The sequence below is a fragment of the Solea senegalensis genome, linkage group LG21 (assembly GCF_019176455.1).
Source record: "Solea senegalensis isolate Sse05_10M linkage group LG21, IFAPA_SoseM_1, whole genome shotgun sequence".
Taxonomy (NCBI): Eukaryota; Metazoa; Chordata; class Actinopteri; order Pleuronectiformes; family Soleidae; genus Solea; species Solea senegalensis.
This window is the reverse complement of record NC_058040.1, coordinates 8,131,006-8,156,081: the sequence shown is the minus strand read 5'-3', so window position 1 is coordinate 8,156,081 and position 25,076 is coordinate 8,131,006. Positions and strand designations below refer to the sequence as shown.

General features: G+C 40.9%; 1 protein-coding gene across 3 annotated transcripts in view; it reads right to left on the bottom strand.

Annotated features, from left to right (window-relative positions):
• The window catches only part of arhgap24 (Rho GTPase activating protein 24), a 64,975-nt gene that overhangs the window by 22,486 nt on the left and 17,413 nt on the right, over positions 1 to 25,076 (bottom strand). For 2 of the 3 annotated variants that reach the window (XM_044012375.1, XM_044012376.1), the window contains exon 3: positions 19,473 to 19,560. In XM_044012375.1, the coding sequence (XP_043868310.1) occupies positions 19,473 to 19,560 (88 nt within the window). Of the gene's footprint in view, positions 1 to 2,188; positions 2,619 to 19,472; positions 19,561 to 25,076 lie in introns of those variants that run through there. The other variant, XM_044012378.1, reaches the window with a different exon arrangement.

The following is a 25,076-nucleotide window of genomic DNA, read 5'->3' as shown; positions in this document are numbered from 1 at the left end:
ATAAAAGTGATCATTTCAGCACATATGTCTGTGTTATATCAAACCTCAGCGCATAGTTATTCGATGAGGCAACAGCCTGAGCCGGATTAGAGAGTTTTTCATTTTGCCTATCGCAGCAGGTCCTTGTCTGCTTTGCCTTCTCCACATCCTCGTTGTTTTCTCTGACAAATCTCAAAGGCACTGTGGGCCTGAGAGGGCTGCAGTGCAGAGGGGGGAGTTGCAGTGAAGTATAGGTTCAAAGCAAAAGATTGGTGATGATCTGAGTGGAGGAGACGGAGAGAAACGCTGACGACGGGTTTGGCTCGTCGTGAGTGCGAGTGTGCGGCGTTGAACTTTTGCTGATGTTGTTCAATCAGTTTCGCAAACTTGTGAAGCTTTCACGTGTGCAGCCACTGCCGCAGAGTTTCCGCACATGCATAGTGTTTTTGAAGTCAGTGTTCTGCAGTGGGTGTTCCCTACTATTTGAATTGAAATAAGTAATCATCAATCAATCGTACTTTATCAACTTTATCAATGTATACTTTTCTCGATGGCATTGTTTAAATGCTTTGTGCAGATAAGAGTCCTAAAACCCTAAAAAAAAGCCACATTCTTAACTTTGATGAACATATCAATGTCAGAGGTCACCCACTGCTGCAGTGGCCAGCATTTCTGCCTCACAGCAAGAGGGTCAACAGTTCAGATAAGGCTCATGTGTTAGTTGTATCCACTTACCAGCTATCTAGGTTAGTAAGACGAGAGATATGGGTGGTTTGCTTTTACACTCAGCTAAAAGAGGTTTTTGGAAACAATGTTGTTGCATGTTCACTCGTTTCGGTTTACTTCCAATCGTTGGTTTTCTTGCTTCCTTATCCTCTAACACCATCTGACCATGTGTTACACGCAGCACAAAGCAAGGCAATGAAAGTGCAATAGCCTTTCCTCTGTTCAGACAAATGCACAAATGCAAGTGCACTTTTAAATTATGGGAAATGACATGTGTTTTTATTGCATGTTTCACCAAAAACACACCTACACTTACACTTACAGACAAACCCTTTTATGCCATGGCTCAAGTGTTGCAACATCGATAATATTGTCCCATTTGTCTACACTTTTACATTTCTGTATGACAAAATCCCTTAGAGGGTTTACAGTATATATAGGCTGGATGGGAGTGGAGAATTCAAGAGTCTGTGCTGTTATCTGCCTCCGGCATCCAAGCAAAGTGAAATTTGATCCAGCTACAGTATGTGACTTCACTTTTACCGAGCATGACTTTTCTTCCGCTGGAAACATTTTTTCAAAGCTACTGTACATTATGTGGTACAGCTACACTTAAGTTTAAAATCGTATGGTATTAACTTAAGTTATTGACATTGTTCTGATCATTTCATCGTGAGCACATTATTACCATGCAGTTGGGAAGATTGAAATATTCCAGACAGGTAGTTGGTGTTACTAATATAATATAAATATGTGATATACAAGTATCACAATTGGAGATACTCCATGGAATCTGCCTGACGATACATATTTATTTCAGTAAACTTGGCAATTTCATTGTCACAGTGCAGCTGACGTTTATTGATAATGATGATGATGATGCTACAAAAGAAAAGTTTAGTGATCACCCAAGTTATTACTGCTGATTCTGACATGAATTTGAAATCCCACCAGTCAGAATCAGTAGGATTCATTCTTTCATTGTAGACAAAGAATTTCATGACAATAGTTTGCAGAGCTGCTGAGATATTTAATTCTGGACCAAAATGTCAAACGAGCACACATTGCAATCCCAAGAGCAGTGTAGTTAAAGGGGCCATTCATTGAATGACTCTTGACTCTCCCATCACACATGTTTATAGATGTTGCACAGCGAACAAAAACGGAGGAAGCTGTGACGATGTCTCCACAGGAAATTTAGGAATGCAACCATCATAAAGTGCATAAAGTGAAATTACAGCTGCAATAAGTGTAAACTATGAACGGTTCCTTGTAAAACATTCCTCTGTTGACATAATGCATGGACAGCATGTGGAAGAGACACTAGAACAGAACAGACTGCAACTTCATCAATTCAACAATTTCTTCCTTAAGTTTAAAACAAGTAAAACCGACTCTTTCCACTCCAGTGACATCACCACCATCACTGTCCGATCCGCATGCAAACGTGTTAAATCCATCACCTTCATGGAAAGACACAGACCTGAGTTGGAGTTAAGATCCATGCGGTGTGAAAGAGGACAGACCCCCTTCTCTCCTGTCAAGGGCGAGGGAGCAAAAGCCACGCTGTCGCTGCTGTCCACCGTTCCCTGAGCGCCACTTCTTCATCTGTTCTTGTTCCGTACCACAGATAGGGTTGTCTCCTTCCCCTACAGCACACACACACCTCTGCACTTACTACTGTAATTCCAACTCTCCCCCGCCCCCTCCTTTCTTCCCTTGTTTCTCTTCTACCTCATACAGTAACTCTCTGGCTCAAAACTTCATTTTTCTTTTTTTTGGTTAAGCCAAAGGCCGGTCAACGTGACACGCCAATCAGCAGCACTTGGGCGAGGTCAGGCTGAGGGTAGTCCGTCTGCCTCTCGCTAGGCCTATCGTCTCACACATACTTTTGTCAATGGAGCTGAAAGAGCAGAGGAAGCGCTCGGCTCAGAGACACGCACGAAGGCAAGATGGTTTGTTTCTGCTTGTCTCTGAGGGAAGTAGAGTGAGGGGTGGGGTGGGGTGAGCCAGTGGTGGAGCAGGGGGCAGGAAGGGTGTGTGTGTGTGTGTGTGTGTGGGGGGGGATAAAGGGTGGTGGGGGGTGATCTGTGGTATCGTAAATCAAGCACAGTGGGCACTCAGCCAAATGACTCATCCCCGGCGCTCTATAAATACAGCCGTGCAGGGTCGGAGAGGCTGCTGCTGCTGCTACCGTTGGCCAAAAAACCTCTAATACACTGGGGTTTTCTCCTTTTTTTTTCACAGGAAGGTCTTTAATGACCATCCTTAATATTTTTCAATCTCACCCAGACGCTTTGGCAAACACCACTTTTTGTTTGTTTCCACTAACTGGTCCAAGTGAGCCCGTTTAAACCCATAACCATCAAGGATGATTGCATTTAAAGCGATCACTACCTGTTGACTTTGATTCAGAAGGGTTAAAGGGTGCTCGTGGGACTCTAAATAGTTATCCATAGGCAAGTTTTTCAGCTTACATACTAGTGATCAGGGGTGTTCAAGTCAAGGGTCCGTACAAGACAAACATACTGTAGTAGTCAAGCAGCAACTTCACTGGAGGCCAACGAGTGCCCTCACTGACACTAACATGGGGCTAACATGATACGTGTGTGTGTGTGTGTGTGTGTGGGGGTATGGGTTGTGCACGGGGGTTAAAGTGGGAGCCCGATGCCAGAGACTGCTATGTGACATGTCAAATTCCGATCCCTTCAATAAGGCTGTTATGCAAGCGTCTAAACTTCCTGTCCAGTGCCTCTCCACGTCCTGAGACTTGGCCTCGCTGCATTTCCTGCACCGGAACCCACCACTGTGGTCTCGCACACACACAGGAATAATGACACATGGTCACAACAAAGGAAGACAAAGGCAAAGGAATTGTCAAGAGCACAGACAACAATGAGGCGGATATTTCAAACATCATCTCCTAAAGGTATGTGGCTCACTAGTATGGCCACGTAATTCCCTCGCCTCCCACTTTGTGTCACATATAGTGGAACTGGAATTTTGCGTGGCGTGACAAAGTTATGGCCTGTTTTACTTTATTCTCAAGAACCTACTGTATGTAACATTTGCTGTCCTTCACAGCTGGTGTGAAATCATTCACTATCACATGCTGTTTATCCTCTTTTCGTCACATGACAGCTTCTTTTTTTGCAACCAGTGGAGGATACAGTGAAAAGCATATTCTGGACAAAAGAAAAAGTGTCCCAGTCAACATGTACTCCTCCTACATGTTATGACTGTGCTACTATTGCAGCTGCTGTTTTTCATATAGGCTTTAATATAGGCATCACTAAAACACAATACAGACAGATGTGATCACTGTGGGCAAGAGGAATTCATTCATCATGTCATAACACAACGTCAGAAATACCAAAGGGAGAGAGAAGTAATGATTAAAAAGTTGAGAGACATTGATGAGGAATTGGAGTTGGTAGATGGATTACGGAATAACCGGAGTGAGTGTTACAAGATATTACTTCAGTTTCTTAAAACCACAAAGGATGTGTGTGTGTGTGTGTGTGTGTGTGTGTGTGTATGAATAGGTGTATGTATATGTATGCATATATATAGGTTTTTTTGTGCATGTTTTGTAGTATGCACAAAAATTCCTGTCTGCTTGATTTAATTTTTTTAAAGTTTTAAACTGTTTTCATTTCTATAGGCTACTTGACTTTTTAAAAAAAAATATTTTGTTATATATGTATATATATATATATATATATATATGTGTGTGTGTATATACATATACATATGTATAATTACATATATTTTATTATTTTTACTTTTTACCATTTTTTACTAAGTAACAGTTCAGTTAGATCAACATTTCGATCCACACTCCATACCAGATGGTGGCGGTAATGCCATGATTGATTGGTGACACACAACACACCTGCTCATCTTCACGCAGGTGTTTTTGGGTCAGCTGATGACCGCTGATTGCTTCCTCCTCCTCTTCTTATTTAATCTTCCGCCAGCAGTTCTTCCAGTTCCGTGATATTACTTTGACGAGAAGCTGCACGAGCCGTGAAACGGAAAAAAAGACACGAAAAAAGTGTCGCTGCTTTACTACTGAAACTGTTCCGGGAGGAGGGAACCTGTGGCGGTAACGCACCAACCGCCATAAAAACTCAAAAAGGAGGGAACTTTTAAAGAAAAAGAATAGAAAAAAAAGGAAAACTACCGCGGCGTGACGTCAGACGCCGAAATGGTGGCCGCGTGCATCAGCTCCTGTATAAAAACGCAGGAAGGCGCTCCAGTATAGGATGGCGTGTTCGACCTGGTCCAGATTGGTGGCCCGTCCGGAAGGGTGAGTAACTTTTGTCAAATTAGCGTAATGGTGACTCTGTTTGCTGAGTTATATGCTCAATATACCTCAATATTCAAGCTCGGCCTCATTGTCAGCCAGTTATCTGAATTGGCAGCCGTTTTGTGTGGTTACAGCAGTTAAATCATTGTTTTAAATGGGGCTGCAACTAATTTCTATGTTCATTAACCTGTGATTTATTTTCATGTTTGGTCCATACAATATTAAATGTTGTTAACTGTTTCAGTTATATTCTTAAATTATTTGGATTCAATGATTGCTTAAATAGAGCAAAGAAATTAGGAAACACTTAAACAAATCCATTATCAAAATAGACCAAACAAGACTAAAAACAAGTTAAAATGGCTGTTTTGCTATGTTAATTCACTGTTAACATGGTCATTACTATTGAGTTTTTCACTGGAAAGACATTTTTTTTTGTTTGTTAAATGTTTAAAAACAGATTAGTCATTAAAATACAAACTTTTTTTTTAAAGGAACAACCTGCTTCCTGCTCACAGAGACCTGGTCAGACCGCCATATACAAAAGCCTGAGGCTGTGAAAAAAAGGTGAGTGACACCTTTAGAGATAATTTACTATGTCATTGAAAATGTTATGGCAAATTTAAATAATTTATTTAACTGATAGCAATATATCATATTAATTTAATCACAAATGTGTAGTATAAGTTGTTTTTGTTTTTAAAGAGTGTGGCTACTGACATTTCTATATTTGAACTTAAATAGCATTACTTAAATCTTAATCAACTTTATTCTACATGTTAAATTCTTTGTTTCACTGTTAGAATAGAATTTGTGCTGGCAGCAATGTTTTTAGTCTTTATATCTCAGGCTGGGTGAACCATGTCTGTACCTCATACGAACACATTCTAGAACACCTTACCTAGTTATTTTACACCTGTAACTTAAACATTGTCAAGACTGGAGACTGGACTAAAACATTATTTTGTTTGTTTGTTTCCCCCCCCAGATTGATCTTCATGAAGATTGTCAAATAGTAGGTGTCATGATTTAATTCTGGGTGGCCGCCGTGTCCCCACTCTTTCTTGGCCGCTGTGCCTACATCTATCTGCTTTGTCCAACATGGCCACGTTCTTTCTGTTCTCCTGCTTTCCATCTGTCAAATAGCTGAGGGTTGTACATGGAGCATTTGCCACAGGTTGGTTTTGTATGTTCCTGTCCACTTTATTGGGTGGTCTATAAATCTGGTCCTTGTTGGTTATATTTTTGTGGAACTGCTGAGCGAGTGATTTGAAAGAATGAGGTGACTGATGGAGTGTTTGAAGTTCTCTCTCTGAATGGATGGGTTATCTGTGACAGAGATGCCTGGATTTAATCGTTAAAATGGTCTGAGTATATGATTATGTTCAGCAGTTCACGTTAAAGTAGATATGATGTCTTGAAGGGCTGAGATGCTTGATAAGTTATAATGCACTAACATTTCCTTTTTAGGTCTGTCTACAAAGGGTGAGTCCATATTTTTTTTTCTTCTCTTGCAGAGTAGGGGAATAAACAAAAGAAAACTTGTGTGTTGTGCTTTTTTGAAAGTGAAGGTACTTAGGTGTCTGCAACTGACTTGCTAGTCTGGCTGCCCACAGCTAACTACCTACATGCAAAGGTAAGAACACGCCTCTCTATGGAGGCGTTTTCTTGCCTTGCCACTGTGCCTGTAACCACTTTTTCTTTCCAACTGTTACGCAGGCCGCGGGCCATCGCTCTTCCGGCCGCCGTGTCGATTTGTCCTGGCTCTCTTGCCTTTCCTTAGTTCTAAAAGAAAAAAAAAATCAACTTGAACTGTTTTCTTTAGCACTAAAATATAGTGATGTTGGAGGACCAGATTTTAAATGAGGTTTAAATGGATGTTGGTGTACAGTTAAAGTTAGATGGTAGGAATAAAATTAATGTTGTGCCTTGTAGGCTCTGTCACAAGGCTTAGACTTCTTGGCCGCCGTGCCTTTTTTTTTTTCTCTCTTCTCTTTTCCACCGTGGCCATTAATCTACCGTTAGCCCTAGAACGTTAAAATAGATCCTGGTGATCTACAAACACAGTACCTGGCTTTAGATGGCAGCCCTGCCATTGCCTTTGTATGGTCATACGTGCCTTAATGCAAGTAGGCCATGATTGCTAACTGTGCCCGCGCCTTCATAGCCTACTTGTGTCATTGTACGTCTGGCCTTGCGCGTATAGTCCTTTTACATAGGCAAACATGGGTGCCTTCTGCGTCCATGCACAGTAAGTGAACTAACCTGTACTTTCCTTCTAGCATCAGTCAAGAGGAGCACCGACATCACTGCATGTCCATCCAAATTAGATTGCGTTTTAGTTAAAGTAAAATTTCAAATGTTAATTGTAGTTTTTCTTTCTTGCTTGGCCGCTGTGCCATTACTATACTTGCTCTGACCTGAATCTTGATTCTTCATGGCCACTGTGTCATGACTGTACTTGGTCTTGGTGTTTATGCCAGTCTATAATTTCTGATCTGTTTTTCCTGCTGAGTTTTCCTGGAGTGCGTGCGTGTGTGTGTGCGTGCGCGTGTGTGTGTGCGTGTGTGACTGACTTGGACTGACGTTAATCTGACCTTTGGACCAAGACTAACACTCCAATTGAATTTACTGCACCAGAAAGGTGAATAACATTTATGCTACAAGACTGGCAAGATGCACACCAATTAGACAACAAGCTAATTCAAAATCTTTCAAAAATTGGTAAAATTTTTACATTTCAGGTAAGTGTTAAAGGCCTTTGCCACATGATCTTTTTAGGTAAATTGTGTCCACTCAATTTATATAAGTTAATTTGCATCTAAACATTTACAATGCCTGACACAATGGCATTACAATAATTTTTTTTTGCAAAGGCCTTTATTTACACACTGCTGACACATGCCATGACGGCAGTCTTGGCATGTGACAGTGTCACTGTCTCTCTCTTGTCTGTCTCTCTCTGCCTGTCTTGTGTGTCTGGTCTCCACCTGTCTCGTGTCTGGTCTGTATCTCATCTGTCCTGTGTCTGTCTGGTGTCTCTGTCTTTCTGTCTGTCTCTCTTGCTGTCTGTCTGTCCTGTGTGTCTGGTCTCTGTCTGTCTGTCTGTCTGGTATCCGTCCGTCTGTCCTGTGTTGGATTTAGTCACTTTTTTAGTCTCGACTTAAATGGATGATTTTAAAGTTGATTAGTCTTGAGGCGTCTGATTTCTGCAGGAAATTCTGGTACCTTAGTTGGCTTTGATTTATAAATTTAATTTTTGTCTTGAATCTGCGTTATAGTTGCAACTTGAACTGCTGACAAATGCATCAAAGTTTACTGGAGCTTGTCTAGAGTTATTTCAATGTGCTGTAAAAATGTAGTAATTGAGCATGATGAGCTAGAGCAGGTCTTCCTTTATTCTCAACTGGTAATTGCTTTGTTAAGATAACTGGATCCTGATTTGATTATGAAGCTAAACTTTTGATTTATATGCAAGTGTAGTCACATTAGATTGTAGGTGTTATTCAGCCCATGGATAATGTTATGATATACTTTAGATCTGGCATTTGTTGGTACACTTTTGATATCCATTTAAGTCTTAAACTTAACACACTGCCATCAACCTTTTGTAGTCGCTAACTAAAATCAAATTCAATAATTATGCTGACTTGTCTCATTCTGCCAAGTTTATTTCCCTCTAAAGGAGTTGAACCTTTTTGTGTTCATAGTCTTTTTGCGCGTCATGTTGGGAGGCCTCCCAAGGGGAAGATTTTTATCTTCCCCTGCTATGCGTTACTCGCCTTAGGGATGCAGGGCTATCCTGCATAATTTGGGATGGGATTGTAGGTTGCAGGTTTAGAGCGCGTTTCTTTTCTTTAGGAGGACACAAACCTGGCAGAGAGACAACTCGGATTATTTAAGTGAAAGTTGCGCCAAATGTTCAAACTTTTTATCTTTCAATACGACAAACCTTTATTCTGTGGGCTGAATTCCAGGAGTCATGATGTTTAGAAAATCAGACAGAATTTGGCTTCATGTTAAGGACTGTTGTGCAAGTAACCTCTTGTAGCAGGAGTGAGCAGCTGCAGCTTTGTAATTTATTTTTTGTCATTTGATTTGGTTCTTGGATTGACTTGGTGTCTGGAGCTTTGTGGTTAACAGTGATCATGTAAACGTGTTAACACAAGTGGTCTTTTGACTCTTATTTGCGAAGCTGGCAGCTGGTTGAAATTACATCACTTTATGGCTTGCCCAAAGTGGGATTTTTGATAGAGCATAGGGTTAACACCTCACCATACACTAGCTATTCCGGCGAACAAGTGTCTGTAGTCCGTTATTATCCATTACTTTCTTTCAAATTCCATAATTTAGGCAGCTTGTAGAGTTATTAGGAAGAAGCTTAATCCCAATGTCTTGGTTGGTTGCATGAGAAACTGCTATCTCTTAGATGTGTTGGCAAAGTTCCTCCTCTGATTTTTGTAGACTACCCTAAAGTTTCTCTCCGCTTTAACTCTTGTTGAGCTATGCATTAAATGATTCCTCCAACTTGTCTCCATATCAATTTTTTTCTCCCTGCAGCCTTCCACCACCCACTACTGCTGTTGCATCTGCTAAAGGTAGCCGTATCCTGATTCCCTGCGTCTTCATGTGTTGGGTAAGAAGTGTAATTAGACTATTAACAATGTAAACACCTTTTAAATGCTTGATCTAATTTACCCTAATGGTTCATCAGTTTAGTGCAAAAAATCATTGAATTTGACATTCTTGGGGTCAGTAACCTGACCTCTAAATGTTTGGGAAACCATGCAAAAGATCGCAAGCTCTCTGCATGACCCAACAGCATCGATGTTTGAGTGATTTAATTGCTCAATTTTTAAATCAGTCAAGATTTTATGAGCTGGGTCTTCTTCACACAACAGAGAACAAGGTAAATTGAGTCGACTCGTAACATGGTAAGGCATTTCGTCCTTCCCCTTCTTCTCTGTGTGTGAGGAAATCTGGCCACGGATCCTGACTGAGTGGCATACCATGGCTGTGCAGTTTCCAAAATCAGACAAGGATCCATCTGATTTTGTGACTCAGTCTGTCATGATATGCATGTATCTTCCTCCAAAACAAAGAATTGGAATGGACAGGTTTGTAGTGTAAATCACATCACATCATTTGTAGCTGGTGAAGCATTTTTTTAAATTGGGGTCAAGCATTTTCAGGCGTCTGCTTTGTCAATACTCTGGTGCCACGTCTTGCTGAACACATGAGAAGCTCTGAATTGTGAAACTGCTGCCTCTTGCAGATGTTACGGCAGCAATGGCTGTTGAATGGCTGCAGGGTGAGAAAATGAGATCTGAGGACAGGAAAGTGGAATTGATTTCATGCTTAGCAAAATGACGGTTTCAGCAGAGGATCTTTTTAGTGGCGAGGCTACAGAATCAGAAGGAACGTTTGTCTGGGCAACTGGGAGATTTACAGTTTTTCATGCGGCCAACCGAGACGTTGGGGTTAGCATCATCCCAAATGGCTGGAAAAGAAGGCAGGTATACGTTAGGGAGGGCATCCATCGGTGAGCTTTGACTGGATGTGAGGACCTGTAACACTTGACCAGGTGAGCTACCTGAAGATTTGTCTTTTGTTTACTTCTTTTTTTTCTTTTTCTTGTGACAAATTCTTCCTTGTTTTGAAGAGATGAAGACTGCAGCACATTCCTGTGTCAGAGGACTCCATGTTGGACACCAGGACCTGGAGAAGTCCCGTCCTGAATGGCTGCGGTGATGACCTAGCCCAAGATGAACCGACCCTTCTACGACGAGGACTTCGCCCAAGATGAACTGACCTTTTCCGCCTCTTTTCCATGGGATGTCTTCAGGTACGTTCTTTCAGATGGTATTCAATATGTTTAACCCATATTTCCTTAATACTAAAGTGTGCTGACTCTTATTTATTTTATTTTTTTTGTTAGGTGTTGGACCTTGCCAAACTGTACACATGCCTCAATGGCTGCTACATCACTCTGCCGAACAGGACGTGGTCAACGATATTTTTTTTAAATGGACTTTAACCCCCCCGTCCCAACTGACCCACAACCACACATGACAAAACACTGTACATGTGATGCATCACCACACTAAAATACAGACACTGCTACTTTCAGCCTGTAATGTTAGACATTGAAAACTTTATTGTATTTATTGCCTTCTTTATATCAAGTAAAACTTTTGTTCTTAACTTTATGGTTGACTTGTATTTTTTCAATGATTCTGTGATGAGTGTTATTTTGACAAGTTAGTGCTTTGAACTTAAAGATGTGGAATTCTTTTAAAACGAATTTCACTGATCTGTTACTGTAAACTTGGCACCTTTTGACACTGCTCCAAGTGTTCGGTTGATCTTAACCAGAAAACTCAAACCCTATATGAATTTATACAAGGTTTTAAAGGGAATATAATACATTGGACTCTAAAGCAGGGAATGCATACATTGGATGGTGATGCTGCTACTTGCCCCCATCTCACAACTTCCTTACTTCTAGCCACTAACACTAAATATGGCTAATGCATAAAAATATGCCACTGAACATTAGACTACTTTGCTTTAAAATGCCTTCTTTTAACTACAGATATATTTTTATTATTTGATTTAATCTGGCTTTTAATTCTGTCTTTACCATTTTACGCTTAAAGATTTTATTTTTCTACTATGGAAAGCACTTTGTAGAGTTGTTTTGAAAAGTGCTATTCAAATAGTTATTTTAACAGTGTTGCAGTACTATTAACACCAGCAGCAATATGAGCAGCTACACATGCAATGCTAATATTTCCGACTGTCTCAGCCTAAAACTGTAACCCCCAGCCCCCAGACATTGTGCCATAATGTCCAGACTGAGATTCCCACACAGAGGGGACAGTGCTCTCTTTAACAAAACTGGTCATTATGTGGACACTCCTCTCTGAGCGTATAATGACCATGCTGGTCCAGTTCTGCCACAGTAACCTCTGTAAGATACAGTTGGGAGCCTGATCAATGACCTTCCTCCTAATCCACAAAGCCAGGATTAGCCAACTCACAGTGTTTCATAAGCAAAAAAAAAAGAAAGAAAGTTGCCTCTGTGTCCAACGTCTACATTGTTGCTTTTTAAATCTGTTTGACAGTCAGCGAGTTTCCTCTCCTGCACCTTGTCAGGGGCTTTCAGCAGAAGGTAGCTTGAGTTGTCTGCAATGCGAAGCCCAAACACTGAAGAGATTTCATTCAAACCCACATGCCATGAAATTGTCTCAGCAACCTCTGCTAAGCAAAACCTTTAAGACTCCAAAATGTCCTCCTAAATAAAAGCCGTCTACTTGGGTTTGTTTCTCAAACTGCTCTTCCGACATTTCTGTCTCGGCAGAACCCCAAACAATGTCCTGATTTCTCGTTCTTTTATCATGAGCTCTGTTCCCCACCCAAGCCTCTGCTTTGGCAACCAGGCAGTGGCAGCCACTGTAAATAATTTTATGAGTGGGAAATACAACCTGGATCCAGAGGACGTACTATTTTAAACTGAAAGCTCTTCCCTTCACTGGCAGCACGAATGAAAGCGACTGATACCCCAACTAGTTTTTGACCAAACCCCCATTCTCCACATGCTATAAGACAGATGACAAATATGTTAAGTCATATGAGAAATATAGTATAGAAAGTAAGTGTGATCAGACTGGTGATGAACAAACTGATATAAATAAATCATTTATCTTTAATGTACTACCATTTTTTCACATGTAACATTTCACAATAGAGAGAAAACAGAATGCTTTAATAGTCTCCATCGATTAAGTGTGTTTGGATGCGCATATATATATACATATATCTCCATATATAGATATATATGGATATATAGATATATATATATATATATATCACAGAGGACCACAGCTTGTAAAATGTAAGGTAATTATTTGGCTAACTCTGATGATTCTTCTGTAGGGAATACAGTCAGTGGGCTCTGGGGAAAAAAAGGTGTCAGAGATCATTTAATACCTCCCAGTTTTAGTTTTGGATGACATTGAATCTAATATTTGACTGTGGCCCAAACATTCAACAATTGGATGTCATATCATGTTGTCTTAATTGATATTCCCTGTGCTTAGACTCACACACACCTTGAATATTAAACAATGGACACAACCTTATGTGTTGGGATAAGATTTATTGATTGGAAATGTCAACAGCAGGCGCTTGCCGGACCTCAACTCTTCCAGTAGGCGTGTGCTGTTGTGTTACAGGCGCCAGATTATTGACTTTTGTACACACACACACACGCACATACAATGAGGAAAAGAGGAAACAAAGAAAAATTCAGTTCCGGACCTCATGACTGAAAACGTCTCACAGGCTCTGAGCAGACAGTGTGGGGACGTGTACAAACGGACAACACTCTAAAAATGCAGAGCAAAAATCCTGCGGGCTTCGTCATTTCTCCACAGCAACATCCACATCATCGGTTTTACAGCTTTTGCTCTTAACGCATGCTTTCATACTGTTTCCTCCTGGATGTATGATGCACAGGAGTCTGTGTGGGCACTATGTATCTAACTGCTAATTAAACATCTTTTTTTTTTTTTTTATTAAATCAAACTTGCTTTTTAGTCAGCATCTATTCTAGTGCATTTGTTAATACTGGTCTTAAAGCCATTTATGTTCTATGTAAAGCATCTTGAATTGTATTTTTTGTAGTTGAGTTTTTCGTCACTATATTCAGGGCTTAAACCTAAACATATAGTGTCTTCTCTTTGGACCATGCCTAACCGGGGACATGAGTTTGTCAGGAGAATAAAATAAACACCATTTTTCAATGTGTACACTACATATAAACATTAGAGGATTATAAACAGTCCTGGCCATTCAACCCTGTGATAAAATGAAGTATATAGTTCAAACATCTTGTAGATAAAACTGCACAAGAGCTCATTAAATGTTGCTTAAATACTTAAGTCATACATGACACTGCCAGCACCAGACGTTATACATGACTAATGTGATATCGGGGCTTATTTGAAAACCACCACCATCCACCCTGACACTGCCATGTCAGCACTAAAGATGAATACTCTCTTTAAATGACTGCACTCTGCTCCACTGGGGATTCTTCAACCTTTAACACAGTGTCTGCACAGGGTAATATTCTCATATTTATTCCCGTCAACCGACAAGTGTTTGGATTATAAAATGCCTGCTCCTAAACTGAATTCTTTAACATGTAATTCACCCATCAATAAATATGTTTATGATGAGCTGTAGGTGCCTAAAGTCAGATTTGCCAGCTGTTCAATAACCTTTGGCTTCCTGATCTTTACGCCTGCATGTCTGTCTTCACATTGTCATGACTCAGTCATTATTTTTTTATTAAGAAGTGACTATATATCATGGGTTTAGGTTAGATGAGCATGGAATCTTGAGAGCGCACATTCCTACATGGATCATACAGTGACGCCTTACATCGATTTTCTCATGCGGAGCAGTGATCACAAATGCACTTAATCTAAAATAATTTCATTATGTTCTAGTTAAAACTAGTGCAAAGGTCACTTAATACTCTATATCACACTCTGCAAATAATCCTCTCAACAAGGCTACGGTTTCACAGAGTGGCAAAACGGCACGTTTCTTTGTAACACGATCGCAAAATGGCTCTCATCGATTGCGCTGAAGCATACTGATGTGCAAAATGCAAAGATAAACCACTGTGCTCACTGCACTTCCACAGAGCAAACACAAGATGGCACTCTGAGACTGTCCCCCATCCTAACAACATACTTGACCACCTTAAATGTTCCCTTTTTAAATGACCAAAATGCCTTCCCTGAGACTGCATGTTTTTCAAAAAGCTGGAGAAGAAGAAGAAGAAGGAGAAGCTCATCCACTCTTCAGGTGGTTTGTAATATGAAGTGGAAAGATCCTGCACCTGTGCACAACAACATGATCCTGAGATCCTCTCATGAGTGAAGCGACGGTAGCCTCTGGAAACGAACAGGGAAGAATCCCCATAATTCATCAGCAGTGTCCTGCTGTGGCCTGACCAGCGACTTGAATCACTTCATGGGAAACTGAGAGCCTGAGGCAAAGAGAGACGGAGACGGAGAATTCATATCGGTGCCAAAGTCTTGTCTTTATTAGAGTTTGGGTGAAGGGAATCACACACAGGAAGTGTTTCTTAACGATCCTTGTTTTATGGGGATGGAAAAACACTCGGACCACAGTAATGATATTGAACATTGGGTATTGGGTTGATAATCTCATTTCATCAGTTGCCAAAGGCGTTATGTCTGCTCAGTGTAGCCCCGGAGCTGTTGAGCTCATCGTTACATCACGCCGCTGTATTCAGATCATACCTGACATTCTTGGGAGGATTCAAAAACATAAAGACACAACATCACACGGCTTCTGTCAGTGCTGCCTGTGTGTGTGAGCACTACTCAGAGAAAGTTTTAGTTATCGCTTGGAAAGTAACACAGTTGAATAAAAGATAGCGGGTATATGACAACACAGAATCTAATGTTGGGGGATTTAATGCCAAAAATAAACAATAGATTATTGTATTTGTGTATTTCTGATTTCATTCCTTCCACTTGCCTCTAGTTGAGGCCCATTTGTGTGTCGCACATGTTGTAAAGTGTCAGTGCTGACGGAGGACAAGGTCACACGTGGTGGTCTGAGCGACTGTGTCTGTGTACCTGCGTGTCTCTGTCAGACACAAGTGTGATTCTAGTCTAAATAGTGTTGGTAATGCGGTGGCTCGGCTCCAACACTCTCTGTTTGTCTTTCTGCAGATTTAACACAAGTGCTCACACGGTAGAGACTGAGACGAGAGTAACAGCATGAGCACCAGACGCTGCCGAGCACAGCACAGGTGAATAAAAGATGAGGAAGGTGTTTGCTCAACTGTCTGGCAACTTTTTTTTTTTTTACTTTCAACTTAACCAAGTGAAACTTTACCGGAAAAGCTAAAAATACAGTGTGTTAATCTGACAGCTGAGTGCATATGTCCCAACTCCTGGCCGGTCACCAGATACCCAGCCCGTGTTCAGATCTCATCACCGCCCCTTACAAGACAACGGACATCTCTGTACAAGTCCTGACTTCCACCACATTTCCCCCTGCCGTTCTCCACCTCTCCACCCCCATCACTTCCCGTCAGTCTGTCTGCCAGAGACTGTCCATGTGTTGTGTTCAAGCTGCAGGGCCACATTTAGACCAGTGGAATATATGTGCTGTGTTTTCCTTTCATTTGCTCTCCCTCTGCGTCTTAGAGCTCTTTATTTGCTGCCTCATAACAAGTCGTTTTCTTGTTTTCCGTAGCAGATGCATGCAGAGTGGAGAAAGCTGTGTGGTGGTACGAGCGAGAGGCTACTGAAACGCTCATAATGAGTCAAAACCCTCTTTTTATTGAACAACACGCTGCAAACAAATTGACACGCACTTGAGATGCAGCGATGGCGAGCTCGGCTTTTGGCAGTTTGAAGAATAAAGTTTATGACGGACGAGTGAAAAATGATGGAATAAGTTCATTAGAGCGTGCAGGCAAGGACACTTTCATATCTGGCCATTAAATATGACATAGATTGATCTCCAGGTTGCAGGTCAATCACTGTTTTTTTTTATTATTAGTATGAAAGCTGTTGCTACAGTATATAGGCAAACGCAAAGCAATAAGTTCTTAGCTTGAAAGTGAGGACATTACATTACATTACATCCCTATGGGTGACGGTAGCCCAATGGTAGAGCGAGTCGTCTTTCTACTTGAAGGCTGTGGATTCGATTCCCGGCTCCACTTAACCCCATGTTGCTCCTGACGGCTGTGTTGCCAGCGTGTGAGTGGGTATGAAAGATGAGTGATAGGAAATGCATTGTATGAAAGAGTGAGTGAGTGAATGGGTGTGAATGGGTGAATGGCAAAACTGTGGTGTAAAAGCAACTATGAGTGATCATCGAGACTAGAAAAGCGCTATGTATATCTATCTATATATATATACATGTACATATATATATATATATGTATATATATACAAACCAATAATCATTCATTTTGTCCTCATTGACCTAAATTGCAGCAAATAAAAACATATATTTTAATGTCCCAGCGCAAATAAATTAAATTGTTAAATGTATACAAACAACAGTATATTTTCCATGTATTGGCCACGGGCAGCCCATGGGAAGGGAACTTGGCTTGTAACCGGAGGGTAGCAAGTTCGAGCCCCCACCACCCATTGCTCCCCATGACATGGTGCTTGATGAAATCAGTGTTTGACCTTGTTTACAACCATTTTGATAAAAAGCTTATAAAACAAGCATGTAGAATGCCTGCTCAGAATAAAGAAGAGTATGCTACAACTTCTGTTGCACGTGGACAAACACTTCCTCTCATCCCTTTCCACTATATTTACAGAAGTCTGCGGGAAAAAGAAGAAGAAATGAAAACCATTTGTGTTGCATGCAAAGCTCCAGGAGGGGTCTCACAAGCCCAGCAAAATAAACTATCTGATATTACACACCTCATTCTTTCTCCAGAGAAAAACAAGAACATGTAGCTACATAACCGTTTGTGTTAATGTGCCTCTTAAAATAACACAATGTTATGATCTTAAAATAATTGTGTTGTATTTCACTTTGAAAAAAAACAAACCCCTAATAACATATACTGCAGTGGATGCAAGAGGGGAAGTGAAAGTGGGCACAATAGGTCAGTGAAGCATGTGATTACATTTTTATTGCACTCTATTTTGAGTCTTACAACGGAATACAAATTTCAGAGGACAAGAATAAAGTTGCTAACGGATCACATTCTTAAAAAAGCGACGCAGTCAGCCGTTTTAAATCATTACGTCCAATGAAATGTATCCCAGTGAAGTCACAATCCTCTGCAACATACAGTACAGTACAAGGCTGGTTATGAGTTACTGTTAAAATGATTCCATGCTTACATGTATTGACTCTCATCTCATTTTTGTGGTTACTTATGAGTTCTTAGTGAGTATTGATGATGAGTATGAGTATTTATGTAGTTTTTGGGTTTTCAAATGTGCTTTTTCTTCCTCTAATATGTTCCTCTTACTAAAAATAAGCGTTTGTTTAGTTTAAAAAAGTTAGCCAGTCATTGCTAAAAATCCCCAAATTGAAGTTGACAGCTTTTTAGATCCAAATGGTTGAAAATAAGAGGGCCAGAGGAAAGTCATAATTACGTAATATGTCTTCCTTCAAACCCGTACCCGCTCAGGCTCCGTCACTGAAAGATAATTAAACTGAAAGATAGTGAACGTGGTAATACATTATGTCAGAGACACATGCACGTGGAAGAGTGCTGCCCTAAAAAGTAAGTGTGAAATTATCTTGGCAGTTAACTGTTACCCCCTCAAACTTGGAAATCAGCGATACTATCAGTTATTCACTGGCTATGTCAAAAAGCATCAAAACCACACACACCGTCAGGATACACCTGGACTGTTTATCTGTCAGATCTGGTTTAATCTGGACACTGAACTATAATCTGCCGTGTGTCCGTTGGGAGACAACATACTAAAATTTCCTTGAAGAGAGAGCGAGAGAGAGAGAGAGAGAGAGAGACTCTGGGAAAAAGATGAAGAATACAAATAAAATATGAACTGTTGCTGCAGACGTCCGGTGTAATCTACAGGGTTTTGGATGATCAGCTGCAGTTCGAGCACTCTGCTACCGTATCATTTCACAGCTGGGGTTTATTCCCCCTAGTGTGCATTAGAGCCTAAATATCTTTTCCATATTCTTGGTGTCGCTCAAACCAGGAACATACGCCACTATTTCTCTGCATCATTTTAACTGTTGTCAGTGTGTTTGACTATTGAAATGTATGTGTGTGTGTGCCTGGTATCCCTTATGTTGTGGGGACCTAAGTCTGTTTTCACAGTCACATTATGGGGACTTGTCTTCCTTATGGAGACAGACATTAAAATTACTACATTTTAAGGTGAAGACATGTTTTAAAGGTCAAGGTCAGGGCTACGGTAGATGGTTAAGGTTAGAGTAAATCTCCAGGAAATGAATGTAAGTCAATGCAATGTCCAGTGAAGGCATGGAAACCAGTGTCTGTGTGTGTGTACATGTCTTAAATAAGCTGTATGGACCAACTGTCAGACCCATATTTGTGAGGACATTTTGACCTTGTGAGGACATATTTGGCTGGTCCACACAACTTTAACTGGCTCTTTGAGGACCTGGTTTTAGGGTTAGCGTTAGACTTATGTATTATAATAGGGTAAGGGGCTAGGGAAGGCATTATGTCTGTGTCTAAAACCAGCATGTGTTTGCGTGTGCTTGGATTTTCAGTTTTTAGGGCTCATAAATTCAAACTTTGATATAAAGACCGATAAGAGACAGAAAAACAAACTTAGTATTAAGAAAACAGCTTGAATAACTCAGTAAAAAGTGAGAGGGGGAAAGAGAGAGAAAAGTTTTTATCTCCTCCTACCTGGAATGACCTCGAATAGAAATCTCCCCCCTTCATCACCACTGGTGTGATGCTCCGCAACTTTGTTTCCAGGTAAGGAGATGGATCCCTGCGGAGTAGAAAGAACAGGATCTTTATAATGTACAGATTATCATTATTATACCACCGAGTGCAAATCGGTGATCGCACAGACTTGACTTTGTGAACAAAATATGCAGCTGCAGTCACAGGATTCTGCCTTGTCATATGCATCAGCATCTCTGCCGGTCCGTGCAGGAGCTGGTGGTGGTGGTGGTGTGTGGGGATGTGTCTGGATGATGGAGCAGGGCTGTGATAAAATGTGACAAAGTGGGCGCATTACGGCGGATCACCGTGTCCCTGGCTCAGCTCTGCCCACAGTGATACATCATCTGCATGACACGAAAGGCCAGGATTTCTCCTCTTAATGTATAGTATATATAGCAAGAACATCAGCATCTTTTCCCAGAGTCAACCTCACAACAACGTGGCTGCTGGAGACACACTGTCTGTTATAAATGCTGCAGGGGGAGGGGCATATTTGAAAAAGTCACACGGGGACAGTGTTGCAGCAAACGAGGCTGATTATCTGATATTGACTAAATGACAGGAAACAGTGATCACAGCTAGTCTTGTGTGTCTGCAGATAGTTGTGAGTCTCTGTGGGTGAAAGCGATGTTATTTAGTGAGGTAGTAAAAAATTCACTGCTCCACATGCTCCTCTGCATTAACATTTAGTTCTACTTATGCTGATTAATTAACGGCACTATAGTGATACAGTAATATCTATCATGGAACACTAATGGTAGTCATTTAAGCTGCTTGATATCAATTCACACGTTCATTAAGCTGATGATCTTGTCAAACTATGAATGCAGGACTTAAACCTGTATTAGAGGTAAAAATAGGGCACAAATAGTCACAGGGGACGCTGTGCCAATCTCAGGTGACATAGGGCGATAGACGGGGTATTGGTTTAAACCTTTGATTTATTATAAAAAAAATAATAATTTCTTCCAGAATGAAAGCATTTACATGTTGTAAGCTGGGTACACCACACACTCAGCAGTTTAGTAGCCTTACCAAGTAAATAACCAGCGACCTGCATGGCACCACACATTCTTCTCATTATAGTGACTATAAAACAGCATTACAAACACAACGTTTAGCATTAACGCGATCGAGTGCCGGCTCTTCACTTGATTTACAACTCCAGCGTTAAAACCACAAACACTGCGGCTGACAGTCATTAGGCCGCTCCGTATCTGGGTTAATGCTAACGCAGACAAGATGTGCCGCGGTGACAGCGGTGGCGTTTAACATCTGCACACATGAGCAGCATCTAAAGGGGCAGTCGGTTCGCTTCCTGCTGAGAGAGAGAGAGCTCCCTTTAATGAGCCATAACTGTGACAACCAGGAAGTGGAAACCCCACCTGAGGCCTTAGATGAAGAACATGCTTTAAAAAAAAGGAGGTTACAAAGACACAACTGAGGAGCGAGGGAAGAGAAGGAGCTCGTCTGATGTGGTTTTCATTCAGTGAGAGAATCTGTTTGGCTTCCATATCTTTGGGATTAAAAGCCAGCGTCACTGAACACAGATGTTTTTTGTCGTGCACAACGTAGTGATCTCAGGGAAAGAGGAGATGACTGAAGTGAAGTGTAGAAAGAAGAAAGGGGCCAGTGTCGTCCCTCCATACTGTGAAACCACAACACCATGGATTCCCCTCTCGTCCATTTCAAAGCCACAGCCACACTTTTCCATACTGACATCTGACCCGGTGGTCTGTTGTTTGCTGCAGACAAATCTCACCACAGACAGAGTAATATTTACCCAACAAAGCATAGGATAGCCCAGCCCCAAAAAAAGCAACAAAACCCGACCTATTTCATGGGCTTATGCATTTTTATAATGTTGTTAAATACAATGAGGTCACCTTTGGAAACCGTTTCACCACAGAAACCCAATTATCTTTTACACATTCAGCAGCACAAATGTAAAACAGAAGAGGCTTAAAGAAATCTGTCCGAGGGAAGTGACAGCAGGAGGCTCAGGCTCATGAGCAGCAGCTCAGCGAGTTGGGGGTTGTGTGTGTGTGTGTGTGTGTGTGTGTGTGTGGGGGGACTGTTTCTGAGACTGTGTCCAGCATGTTCCAAATGAAATCCAATTTGTTGTCGTCTCAGACTACGAGCAAATACCAGAACACTGACTGAAGTCATACACCCTGAATATTCACTTTAGTTTAAATACATTGAAGTTGTTTTGGGTAAAGCAGTGAATCATCTACTTTACTGCTGCAGCTTTGAATGTTTACCGACACGTCAGACAGGCTTCTACTATTTAAATGTATTCTTCTACTGGGGGCAGAATGTTTCCCCAAAAGCCAACTAAATAATTAGTTACTCTAGCCATCAAGCCACTCTCATTGTTTGGCATGTGGTCAGTGCCGGCTCTAGGCATAGGCCATATTCTATATTTATTACTTTTTTATCACCATCCATCCATTTTCTACCGCTTTATCCTCCACATGAGGGTGATGCTGTGCCAATCTCAGCTGACATAGGGCGACAGGCGGGGTCACACCCTGGACAGTTCGCCAGTCCATCTCGGGGACATATAGAGACGACCATTCAGCGTTCTCAGGACAGATGCAGGGCATGAGAGTCAAAACTGAACTGGGTAAAAAGGCTTTTAAATTTTCTGCCCCGACTTGCAATTGACACATCACAAAGCTCTGGGGGAATTCGCCAAAATCCTAATCTTGCCAAAGGCAGCAAAATGCATAGCACCGGCCCTGCACGTGCTTTTATGTAAAATTGGCGTTTGAAATGCTCACCACTGTTGGACCAAATTTCTTAGCTATTTCCACAGTAGACAATTAGGCATTGCAGCTGAGACCACAGTAATTTGAAAACAGAAGTTGAGCGTTTTTTGCTTCTTTATTCTCACAATAACTATATTTGCTGGTGGGTAGAATAACACTCAGCAGAAAAAAAGACATCCTCTTTTAGCCATTTTATCAGTTCCTAAACACAGTCGTGGAGAAATCCGCCCCCATGTCTGCTGTTTCAGAACGTTAAGGCTGGTTAACCTTTACAAGATTTGGTACCGACTGGGAAAGCTTTGACAAACTCTAAAGGATGATATAAAACTTTGCAGAGCGGAGAGGCACTGCAGAGATACATGATTATTCGCTCCAAGTTCATGAGCAGCTACTGCTATTGGCAACAAGAACAGAACAATCTGACATTTGTCAACATAATAAAATCCAGAGGCAGACATTGATTTTTAAACTGCAAACCTATCAAGGCTCATGCACTGGTCAATTAACCTGCACCTATTAATGTCATAGATAGCAATAATTACTCTTCTCTATGGCCAGAGACCATGGATTCTAACTCATCAAGAGATCTGGATAAGTTAGGTATACTTATGTGTATGAAGTATACTTCTGTCTTTACATTTTGCCTTTAAAACCAACATTCATTGTCCCTAATGGTTGTACTCTTCTGATCACTTCACTGAGTCCATCAATCTATCGTCATTATTCCACTGGTATAAAGAAAATGCAGCTCTGGTCGTTAAGAGTTATAAGTCATTTTAAAATAATAAACAAATGCAACTGTGGTGCATTCACTCAAATATTAATATGCCAATACAAAAAAACGAGGATTTGGCCATTAACTTTTAACTGTGTGGAGGCAAACGAAGCGAGAAGGTACAGTAGATGTTACGTTAATAAACCAAGACAAGCTGAATCACAAAACTGGAATCTGCTGGAATCACACTGTCTAAAATAATAATAATAAAAAAAGCGGCAGAAAGACACGACAGATTTTCCTCAAACCCGTGAAAAAAGGCGGTGGAAAAAGTCACCTCCTGTTTTGCCTGAACATGTTCTGAACCCACCTCTTTGTCTAGCTCTGTGTTTGTGTTGGAGTTTCACAAAATTAATTAAATGACATAATAAATCACCTCATAGCGCGTCCTCTTACCTGGAGGCAGACGTTCACAAAAGCACACAGTTTGTGGCAGTGAGGATGTGACTTCTTAAAAATCACAAATGGGACCGTAAAATAGCTGCATATGATTTTGCAACACAATCTGGGACAGGGACACAAAGCGTGGGGACAGACAACAAAGACAATAATGGTCTCGAATGCGTTCGACACATTTTATCCACCAAAACCCTCCAAAAGATCCCTAAAACAATTCAAAACAAAAAAGTAAGAAAGTGATTTTGGTGCGACCGGCTGGAAGACACAGTGTCATGTTCCTTTCTTTTAGGGAAACCTGTCGCTGCTGCTGTTGCTGCAAAAATACAAACTTTTATATCAAGCCAAGACGTAGGAAGTTTCACCTTGGTATCACCTTGCCAAAACAAGCTGCAGTAAGACATAAAATGTCACAAGCAGAGCCACTATACTAAAATATTAAACTTTTTGTGAAATACACATGTATACGCTAAGAATTATTTTCACATGGCTCTGCTTTCTGTTATGACAAGACTATAAATGTCAAAGAATTGATGGTAAAATCTTATAATTACACATTAAAAGGACGGGGCGCAGTGTGCGGCACTGTGTGCAGTCTTGGCGTGTGGAAAAAGTAATACCTTTGAGAGGAAGAATATAATCTTTAAAGAATGCTAATAGCAGGTTTTTACGACACGTTGCCGCTCTGCAATTCCTTTTAATCGAATTAGACTATCATTGACCTTGTTAAACAACCGCTCTCTGTCGAATTTGTGACATGATTGAAGCCAAAATACACGCTAGGCAGATTATAATTTCACTTTGAAGGCTGTTTTTATTCATATAGGCGTCCCACGATCCACAGTTTACGTAATGTTGCGTAAAACTGAGGTCCTTTACAGGGTTTTTTGGATTTATCGTTGGCAACGGAAATAATAAAGAAAACAAGATGTGTCACTGTATCTATCAACCGTAACTTTTACAAGTTGTGGGATCAGCTTTTTGAATCGAGAATGTCGTATAATTATGGCAATTCCCTTTGAGCTCACCCACGTTATATCATGGGCACAACGCGGTCTAAACTGAAGGCAGGGGTTTCGATCTTGTTTCCTATGAAATTAGCTCATTTATTTTTAGTTTATTCAGCTGAAGTCTAACTTCCAGTACATCTATCAGTCAGAGGTACAGCACAGCTGCAGTGTGTGCTGTAGGAGCGGGAAATCTATCTGTAAATGTTCAATGTCAGCCGGGACGGGCACCAGCGACCCTCATGTGGAGGATAAAGCGGTAGATGAAGAGTGAGCGAGTGAGTATACATACAGAACTAAATAAATGTCTTCTGAATTAGAATTATTTTTCCATCACATTCACCACCACTGGGTATCTTAATGGCATTGAGCCCACATAAAATAAAATAAAATAAAATAATACATTTCAACTTGATTGACACACTTGTATTGAGCCAGCGAGCAAAAACAGTAAAGTGAGACATCGCTCCGCAGACAGCCTTGAGTCTTGTGTGATAAACATCCCAGAGGCTCGAAGATAACTGCTTGCCAAGAAATAATGCCCCCTACAATAAAACCTTGATATACTGTATAGCTGCTGAACTCGCGATATGACATTTAGTCTGCC